This window comes from Octodon degus, unplaced genomic scaffold (assembly GCF_000260255.1).
Source record: "Octodon degus isolate 3935 unplaced genomic scaffold, OctDeg1.0 scaffold00007, whole genome shotgun sequence".
Lineage (NCBI taxonomy): Eukaryota > Metazoa > Chordata > Mammalia > Rodentia > Octodontidae > Octodon > Octodon degus.
Window position 1 is genome coordinate 21,499,420 of NW_004524583.1, and position 10,520 is coordinate 21,509,939.

The 10,520-nt window shown below is 44.5% G+C and overlaps 1 protein-coding gene and 1 pseudogene across 2 annotated transcripts in view; one reads left to right on the plus strand and one right to left on the minus strand.

The window, feature by feature from the left end:
- Hif1a (hypoxia inducible factor 1 alpha subunit) overlaps nt 1-3,965 on the minus strand; it is a 49,649-nt gene extending 45,684 nt beyond the window's left edge. For both annotated transcript variants that reach the window (XM_004624804.2, XM_023703009.1), the window contains exon 1: nt 3,610-3,965. In XM_004624804.2, coding sequence (XP_004624861.1) covers nt 3,610-3,644 — 35 coding nt within the window. In that variant the 5' untranslated portion in view covers nt 3,645-3,965. The remainder of the gene's footprint in view (nt 1-3,609) is intronic.
- Nucleotides 3,966-9,362: 5,397 nt separating this feature from the next.
- On the plus strand, nt 9,363-10,095 carry LOC111812697 (annotated as a pseudogene).
- The last annotated feature ends 425 nt before the right edge of the window (nt 10,096-10,520 follow it).

The window sequence follows — 10,520 nt, forward strand, 5'->3', positions numbered from 1 at the left end:
GGGCTGGCTGGCATGTGGTGCTGGGGGATCAAACCGTGGTCCCTGTGCTTTGCCAAGCTTGTTCCAAATAGGTGCTTTAGACCACTGAGCCATCTCTCCAGCCCGGAAGCACGTATTCTACTGAGCCATCTCCCCGGCCCCTACAAACTATTTTTTTAAGTTCTTAAAAAATGTCAAGAGCTTCCTACGCAACAATCAGCTTCCTACGCAACATTCGGCACATACAACAATAGAACGTAACCACAAAATCCAGTATGAGTCTGGACACCATTAGAACCACAAAGATAACAGAAGTTAACAGGTAAAAAGATCAAATATTCTCCTAACTGCATAAGGTGTTCTGTACTGAACAAAAGGAGTAGGCTGCAACAATTTGAAACAACTTGTTCAGTAAACACATATTTGTAGAAGAACACATTAATATACCCCATACAGAGCGAACCACAAATACCAGGCCAAAAATACAAGCTTGATGCTTTGTCTTGAGACGGAAGCCAATGGTCTTGACTCAAAATATTCATAAGCTAAGGACAGTTTTTCTACCAATGCAGGTACTTCAGTAGCAATATTTCATCAATTTATTTTGAATAAGAATAAAATTGGGTTGGGGAGATAGCTCAGTAGAATAAGCACTTGCCTGGCAAGTGTAACATCCTGAGTTCAAGCTTTGGTACCGAAAAAAAAAAAAGAACAAAATTGTCTAAATTTTCTGAAACTGCAATGCCTTACACATATCTTGGTGAAATGAATAGCATGACTGGTGTATGTGTTTAGGACTACAGAATCCAGAGTGAATTGAAGATGGCCAATTTGTTTACGTTAACTCTATTACATACTGAGTGAAGGACTGTCAGGAGGGGCCTGGGTAGATTAGATGCTCATGAAATATAAGTAACTCTGAAGGTCAAGATGACCAGGGATGCACTGCTGTAGAAAGAGAGGAGCCCCTTTTCAAGTTCTAAATGCAATGTTAGTCTCCGCCTTTAGGATACCTAGGACACATACCTCAAGACAAGAGAAACTGAAATATTTGGAAGGATTTGCAAAACAAGAGTTTTAAGTATTGTGGAGTCTAAAGAACTTCAACAACACCTATCTTTAAAACCAGTGTTTACCAGGACTCCTATTCTGGGCACTGGCCAAGTGATTTAAACACATTATCTCATCTAACATTCACAGTAACTGGTAAGGTGGTTATTATCAACACCATTTCAAATGGAGGGAATACACTACTGAGACATTATAGGAAAGACTGGTACTTCAAACTCAGAGCTGTCTGCCTCCACATCCTATGCTCTGAACCACCAGACAAGCTAATTCCTCAAATAAGGGAAAAAACCAAAGTGCAAGAAAAATGTTTACTAATAAATGAGAGGGGTTCTTTTAGAGGACAAAGTTAAAGAAATTAAGAACTATCCATTCTCAAGAGTTTTTACTTTAATGATCCAATAACTACCTGCTGAGGTAAACTTTGAGGGATTTCAGTATGAAGCTTAAAACAGATCAACCACTTAACATTCCTTCAAAACATGAAAATGTATATATGCATGTGCTATTAAGTAAGTCCAGTCCCAACTACTAAGGAACCAAGAGAAAATGCCTTATGTTAAATCTATTACAAAGCCTGTTCTGATTCCAATTCTTCATTTTGGGTTTTCTAGGCCTTCTTTTAAAAAGACAAAACTGTTTCCCTGGTCCCCACTTTGAGAGCACACATAAAATGGGAAAACTATAAGATAATTCTCACCCCTCAATCTTATCTTCCAAAAAACTTTAATATATCTATAATCAACAGCATCTAAGGATTGTTGAATAACCACTTGCTGTTTGTATTACTTTTAACTTAGATCAGAACTTCTATGGTAAAAAAAAAAAACATATATATGTGTATAAACACACACACACACACACACACACACACACACATAAAATCCCATCTGATCCAAGCGATAATAAATTTTCAAATGAGAAAATTTTAAGTAACAGATAGGACAGAGGAAAATCCAAAAACTCATTTAGCACTTGGGTTGATACACTGTAGCCAATTCAATCATTTTAAAGCTGCTTTTCATATCTGTAAGTAATAAACAACAAAAATGAATATAATATTGTATTTTAAAGTGATGGGTGTGTTAACAATGCTTTGCTTTAAATATAGTTCAGCATATAAGGATAAAAACTCACTACACAGAGGTAAGCTGTCTTAGGTTTACAAGGAAATCAGGCTTAACATTTCATCAAGAGCACTGTAATCACTTCTAAAAAATTAACTGCAACTAATTCTGTTAACTCTTGGAATTAAGTCTAGACCTGTCCGCTCACTTTTTAAAATTTTAAGTGTTTTTTTTCAGTGTACAGAAATTGAGAACTTAACTGTCTATTGAACAGGGATCCAGACAAGGGATTGACAAAACTGCAAGAAGATAATCTTCGGCTGATAATGATAGAGGGAAATTAATCTCTCCTAAAAGAATGGAAGGTCTTAAAGAGTAAACCTAGTCTACTAACCACAACTCTTACTATGTATCTTCAATCTGTGAAAATTTCAAGGTTAGAATATTTGATAACACTGTGTATTGAGGACTGGTTGGAGATTTGTCTCACTCTAAACCCCACAGACTATAAACCATTAAGATTTAATCTTTTATTAGGCTCAAACTTTAAGGTGTTTTATAAACTTGCGCGAAGTTCCAACAGAATGATTTTTAATTCGGATGTACATTGAAGGCTCCCTTGCAATACACTTCAATTCAGGAAAATGAGACAGTTGTGAACATTTTACTACACCACTTTACTGCTGCATCATGTTTGCTCTAAGCACATACTTTTCCCCTAACCTCATTAAAATTGTTTGTCTAAGCTTAACCAGCCACTATATTTTCACGAAGATCTGTACAAGGATGAATGAGGCACATTCATTTACAGGGTCTGAGCCCTCGTGACAGGTGACACAAACCCAAGTATCCAAGTCTGAAGTTCTGTTTAAAATGTTGCTATTTCCCTACCTCGAAGTTAGGCAAGTTTAAAAAAAATTTTTTTTCAAGGCGATTAAAACAAGACGAAACAAAACCCGCACGTGCAAACTGCAAAGTTAGCATCTTCAGGCCGTCGCAGGCGATCCCCGCGGCACAAAGGCAGGGACGCCGCGGCCGAGATCGCCCCCGACCGCGCGCGTTCCGGGTGGGAGCCGCAGCCGAGCCCCCCGCGGCGCCCGCCCAGCGCGCTGGAGCCGCCCGGGGCCGCGATTCAATGGACCGGAGGACCCGGGGCGGGAAGGAGCGGAAGCGGGGTGCCCGCGGCGGCGCCCGACTCGGCCCGGGGTTTCCAGGCGGTGAGGTCCCCTCGGGAGGGACTCGAGCAGGCTGGGACTCGAGGCGGCGGCCGGGCTGGCGGCGGGGCTCGGACCCCGGCCGGAAGGCACTTCGCAGGCGTCTCCCACCCCCCATGACAAGATGGCGACGTGGACAGCGGGGGAGCCCGGCCCGCGAGGCTGGGGGAGGCGAGGGGAGGGAGAAGCGCGGAGACAAAAAGGCCGGGCCGGGGCTAGGGCTGGGGCGGGGGCGGGGGCGCCCGCGGGAGGAAGGCGCGGCGGAGGGGGCCCCGGCTTACTTTTTCTTGTCGCTCGCGCCCCCGGCGCCCTCCATGGCGAATCGGTGCCTGCGACGCCTCCCCGGCGGCGGCCCCCAGACTCGCTTGGGCCTAGTGCTGCTCCCTCCCCGCGCGGAGGGACGGGGAGAGCGAGGCCAGCGGCTGCGGGCGAGGCGGGAAAGCCCCCGAGAGCCGAGGCGCGGGGCGGGCTGCGCGGTGGGCGGCAGGGGCCCGAGGCCGGCGCAGCCTCTCCCGGGGATGTCTGTCAGGGCCTGGCCCGAGGATGCCCGAAGCGGCGGCGGCGGCGGGGCGAGGACGGTCCTCGCGTGCCCTCAGACGAGGTGGCTCTGCGCTCTGAGGAGCCGAGGCAGCGGCAGGGGGCGGGCAAGGGGCGGAGGCGCGCTCAGGCGCTCGGGCGCGCGGGGCGGGGAGGGAGGCGGGGAATGCGCCGGCCCGCCGAGCCCAGCGCGCGCCCGCTGGCCCGCCTCACCTGAGGAGGAGGCGGGTGCCCCGCCAGCCAATGGTGGGCGACGCAGGCGGCCGGGCCCCACCCCAGCCCACGTTGCTCTCAGCCAATCGGGGCGCCCAGCTGAGGCTCAGCTGGGATGCGCTGCGCTTCTCACGTGCTTGTCTGTGTGCGCTCTGCGAGGGAAGAGAACCCGGAGAGGGGCGCGGCTGGGCCGGGGACTCCGGGCTGCCTCCTCCTGGGGACCGCGGGGCCGTCTTTGGGGGGCGCTGCTGAGAAGCTATTCCGCGGCTAAACCCCGCGCCGGCCTCCCGCCTTCGTCCGCGTGCGGTCGCAGTGGTCGCCCGGCCCTCCCGCGCGTCTGGGACACAAAGCAGGCTGGCCTCGGGCTGCAGCGCCCCGCGCCGCCCTCTGGCTGCACCGCCGGGCTCCCGCCACGGTTTTCGCAGTCGGATGATGGAGAAGATGCAAGGGAGAGTGTAAAATACGCTGCTCTTGCGATAAATCTTTCCGAGCAACTAGTTGAAACTGCAGGGAAGTTTTCATCTCTAAAACTACCTTAACCTTTTAATATAGATAGAAGTGGCTTTAATAAACCGAGGATATAAGCCTGAGGTTTAGATAAAGAATAAGAAAAGTGGCTTCAGAGACACTTTTATTTGCAGTTTTTAAAAGTACTACAAAAAAACCGTAAATGAATTCAGGAAAGGAGAAGGGGCAGCTTCATTGGGGGGCTTACCACTTGAGGATGTAGAGTGGAGGGAGGGGATTCTCCAAACTTGCCCGGTGAACAGGATGCGGCAGCTTTGGAAGTCATATAAAATTTACTTGTTGCCTGTGAAGCCATAAATTTCAGGCCCATTGGTCTTTTTTTTTTTTTTTAAAATAACTTATTTTAAGCCTAAGTAAGCCATCCTTGACACTACATTCTTCTGAGGGAAGAGTACTGTTGTATTGTTGAAAGATTAAAGGACTGCAATTCTAACTTTGGTTTTTTATTCTAGGACGGTTTGAGAAATTGCCAATCAACTTCTTGAGTTTTGTATATATAGTGATCTACATTTCAAACTAGGAAACAAGAAAATATTGCTTCAATTAAACTCCCAATTTAGTTTACAAAAAGTTATACACATTTGAGTGTGTGTGTGTGTGTGTGTGTGTGTGTGTGTCCAAGTCTAGATGTTCCCCAAAGCCTCATGCAGCCGTAGGTGGGACTTTTTTTAGAGGCAGCTAGATTAGAATGTGCGATGCTGGGCTTGATTCATGGTACAATGCTCGACCAGAGGGCACTAGGATTAAGGGTGTGAGTGCTACCTGCCCTAAGTGGCCTAGACAAGATGTGAGCCTTAGAAAGCTGTGGTTGTCCCGTGTTGCTTTGCTACCTTTTGTCTGCCATGAACTGTTTCTCTTGTGCAGTGCCTGCCTGTCTGCCATCCCACCGTGTCTTGGAACCAGCTGATTATGCACGGAAACCTCTACAAATGGTAAGCTAAATAAACTTTTGGTATCTGGTGTTTTTGTCTCAGCAACAAGAAGAGTGATTAAAACAATTTGATACTGGGAATGGGGCCATTGATGTGGCTACACCTGACCATGTAGTTCTGGAGCCTTTGGAACTGGCTTACGGGAAGAATTTGAAAAGGTTCAAAGATTCCAATTGAGAAAGCACAGCTGGAATGCCGTAGGCTGTCCTAGATGGGAGATTCTGGTCAGAATACCAGAATGTTGAAAGAAATCCTGCCACAAAGATCCCATGCAGGAGGTTTCTGCTGGGAAGGACTGTGTTGGTTGTCGGACTCCAGATGATGTGTGCTGTGGTTTGGCAGAAAGTGTGTCTGCCTGCATTTTGCCCACATCTAGAGGTTTGACTGAGACTGAGCTTAAAGGCAATGCACTGATCTTGCAGAAGAAATTTCAAGGCAGTCTAATGGTGAGGCAGTGGCATGGCTACTGTGGGAGGCTTTTAGCCAGATTTATTTGAGAATCAAAGAGCAAACAGCCCAGCAGAATGATTTGAAATGCTGTGAGCTTGATCACAAAGGAAGCTCCAGTGATGTTTCAGTCTGCAAAGATGGTACAGAGGTCACCGAAATACTAATAAAAGCCATGGTGGAAGGCATGTCAGAGTGAAGCTGCTCTCCTAATGGTAGCTGGGAAACAGAAGGAAAGAAACATGGAAGAGCCTGAACAGGATGTACCCTTCCAGGCTGCAGCCCCAGTTTCCTGTATCGTCTAATGAGGTCCCATGATCTAACAGCACATTCATTTATGAAGTTATCCATGGATCAATCCACTGAAGGGGTTACTGCTTGCATAACCCAGTCATTTTTCCAAGCCCCCACCTCTAAACACATGAGCTTACTGGGGAATATTTTTATTTAAATCATAATATTCTGCCCTTGACACCAAAAGGTTCATGTTCATCTCTTCATACAGACATCTCAAGAGTCTCAGTTCCACAGTTGCTCAAAGTGCAAATCCAAATTCTCTTCTGAGATTCAAGGCGACTCTTAGCTGTTCCTGTAAAAGCAAACAAATAACAACAAGAACAATAGTAACAATTTTTTTTTTAAATCCCAAGCTAAATAGGCATAGAACAGATATTCCCATCCCAAAAGGAAGAAATAGGGGAATGGAAAGGAACCAGCCCAAACAAAGACTAAAACCTGGCAGGGCAAGCTATTAAGTCCTATAGCCACATGTCTAGCATGCAGATCACAGGGTGACGTGATGTGAGCTCGAAAGGGCTTGTGCAGTCCCATCCATGTGGCATTGCTTGTTGCAGTTCACATGAGGTCTCTCTTGGGCTTGCTTTTCTTACTGCTTGCAGCTTTCCTTGACAGATTTTCTTTGTCCCTGGCATCTACAACTTCCTAGAACGTCCACTGCATCTTTGACTTCACTCTCACTGACTCATGCATTGCCCTTTTAAAGAGCTCTAGGCAGGGACTCTAATCCAGTCCTATGTTGCCTAATTTCTAAGACTTTTCTTTGAAATCTAGGTGGAAGCATCTATTACTCCACAACTTTTGTATTTTGCATGTCTGCAAAACCATAGACAACACTAACATCTGATAACAGCACAAAAAGTAGGTAGGCCTCTTGGATCATGGGTGCAGTGGCATTTGACTTCTAGGTTGTGTATCTTGGGAGGAGCCTCCCTAGGCATCCCTGAGTGAACAGAGTAAGTAAGGCCTGTCTTGTAAAACACCTTTCTATATACCCTTAACACTGTGATAGGTTAGGTCTACCCAGTTTCTAAGGTACATTCAGGGTACCTTTCCTCTTGTACCAATGCAGTGCTTGCCTTCATTTTGTTTATTTATTTATTTATTTATAATGTATTTTGGTTGTTATGGGATCTCACTAAGCAGCTCGGACTCATGGTGATCCTCCTGTTTTCAGCCTCCCCAGTGCTGGGATTACAGGTGTATGCCACTATGCCTGGATTCTGGCTGGCTTAGCCCACCCTAGGGACACCACTGGCATGGCATGTGGTAGCAGGGATTGAACTGTGGTCCCTGCGCTTACCTAAGCTTGCCTAAGCAGCTATCTCACCGGCCCCTTGCCTTCATTTTAATGGCACTAATTTCTTCAGGAACCATAGCTTCTTTGGCCCTAGGTTTATATGCATGTCTTCTCTGACCAAACTGTTATGTTTTTTAAATTCTCTGTTTATTGTTCCTGATTCTCACTGTAAATCTGGCTAAAAGCAACCAGCAGTACCAAGTTACTTCCTGAACACTGTGCTACCTTGGAATTTCTTCCATCAAAGCAATTAGTCTATTACCTTTAAACTAACCCTTAGGCAAAGTTTAGGACCTGTACAAAATGTAGAACTGCTCTTTGACAGAATTTAACATGAATGGTATCTAGTGCAATTACCAGTGTAGTTATTATTTCCATCTGAAATCTCTGAACACATTTGTTAATTGTCTGCATTTTTGCTGGCAACTGATATTCTGAGTTCCTACCAAAATTTCCCATCAAGTTTTTATACCTTTTAGGCTTTCTCTAACTCAATTCTCCAAACTTTTTCAAATTTTCTAGAAAAATCAATTCTAAAGATCTTTGAATCACACAGTTAGGTATAGTCACAGCAGTGACTGCAGTTCTGGTATTAATTTTCTGTATTAGTCACTGTTCTATAGCTCAGATAAAATACCTGACATACACAACTTAAAGGGAAACAGGTTTATATTGGCTTCTGGTTTCAGAGGTTTCAGTCCATGGTCAGCTTATTCCGAAACAAAAACTCATAGTAGAAAGGCATGTGAGAGGAAAACAACTCAGCTCATGTCATCCAGGAAGCAGAGTGAAAATGTAAGAGCCAGACAGAAAGGAAAGGCCTAGAGAAAGGATATGCCTTTCTAGGCTACATCCCAAGTGGCCTACTCTCTTCAACCAGGCCTTAGCTATTAAAAGCACAGTGAGCAATGAATATATTAGTGGACTAATCCCTATGCTCCAGTCGCCTTCGGAAAGCTCCACCTATGAATTGCTGAGTATTTGGGGAGACATTTTTAAAAATGTATTTAGCATAAGATCTACAGGGTTTCACTACACAGATCAGACTCATAGTGATAGCCCTGTTTTTAGCCTCACAAGCACTAGGATTACACACACACACGCCACCATACCCAGTCTCCAGTCTCCATTGCTGTCTCATCATGCCCCGGGGGCAGGACCAACAGAGCATGCCAGGGATCAAACCTGGTCCCTGGGTCTGCATAAGCAGGTGCTTTAATCTGCTGAGCTACCTGGCTGGCCCTTTGGGAAGCATTTTGATCTTCAGTTTTATGCTTCTGCTAGAAATAATTACTTGTGCTTCTGCTACATTTAGCCAATTTTAATTATTCAAGAATTCCAAATAGAATATATATATATATATATATATATATATATATATATATTCTATTTTTCCACATGGGAACTTTCCAGGTTGTTCCCACCTTCATGTATGAAGATAGTTGCAGAGATCTTCAATCATTTCCTGTTTTATAACATTTATAGATATTTCTATTTATAGCCATAGCATATAATGCTTCTAATATATTATTATAGCCAAGCATAAATGTTTATAGTATCAAAAGATGAGCATTTTGAAAATAGTAAATCTAAGTCACTTCAATTTTTTAGTATTTCAAAGATCCTACACAGAATAACTCAAATTCACCTTTCAAAAAAATATAAAATGGATTGCAGTACATTGAACTCCATAGAGACAGCACCAGGACAAGTGAGAGACAAACAGGCACTGGGCAACTCCGTACCTCGCTGAGGAAAACAAGAAAACACGGGCAAAGGAGATCCTAAGTAGCCAAGAGGCAAGATGTCATCATATGCATTCTTTGTGCAAACTTGCCGAGAGGAGCACAAGAAGAAGCACCCAGATTCTTCTGTTAACTTCTCAGAGTTTTCTAAGAAGTACTCAGGGAGGCGGAAGATCATGTCTGCTAAAGAAAAAGGAAAATTTAGGAGCCGGGGAGATGGCTCAGTGGAGTAAGCGCTTCCCTGGCAAGCGCAAGGGCCTGAGTTCAATCCTCGGTTCTGCAAAAAAAAGGAAAAGGAAAATTTGAAGATATGGCAAAAGCGGACAAGGCTTATTATGAAAGAAATGAAAACTTATATTCCTCCTAAAGGAGAAGCAAAAAAGACGTTCAGGGATCCCAATCGCCCAAGAGGCCTCCTTCGGCTTTCTTCTTGTTCTGTTCTGAGTATTGCCCAAAAATCAAAAGAGAACATCCTGGCCTGTCCATTGGTGATGTTGCAAAGAAACTTGGAGAAATGTGGAATAATACTGCAGCAGATGATAAGCAGCCGTATGAGAAGAAGGCTGCTAAGCTGAAGAAGTATGAAGACGGCATCGCTGCCTACTGGGCTGAAGGAAAACCTGATGCAGCAAAAGAGGGAGTCGTGAAGGCTGGAAAAAGCAAGAAAAGGAAGAGGAGGAGGAGGAGGAGGAGGAAGAAGATGAGGATGAAGAGGAAGAAGAAGATGAAAAGGATGAGGAGGATGAAGAAAAAGATAATGGTGAATAAGTTGGTTATAGTGCAGCTATTTTTTTTCTTGTCTATAAAGCATTTAACCCCCCCGTACACAACTCACTCCTTTTGAAGAAAAAAAAATTTGAAATGTAAGTCTGTGTGAGATTTGTTTCTAAACTGTACAGTGTCTTTTTTCTGGTATAGTTAACACACTACAGAATGTGTCTTTGGATAGCCCTGTCCTGGTGGTAGTTTCAATAGCGACTAACCTTGCCCGGTACATTATGGGGGTTGTAAATTGGCATGGAGATTTAAAGCAGGTTCTTGTTGGTGCACAGCACAAGTTAGTTGTATATGGGGATGATAGTTTTTCATCTTCAGTTGTCTCTGATGCAACTTATCCGAAATAATTGTTGTTCTTTTAGCTGAATACCACTCCATAATTGCAAAAAAAAGTTGCAACTGTTTTGTTCACATTC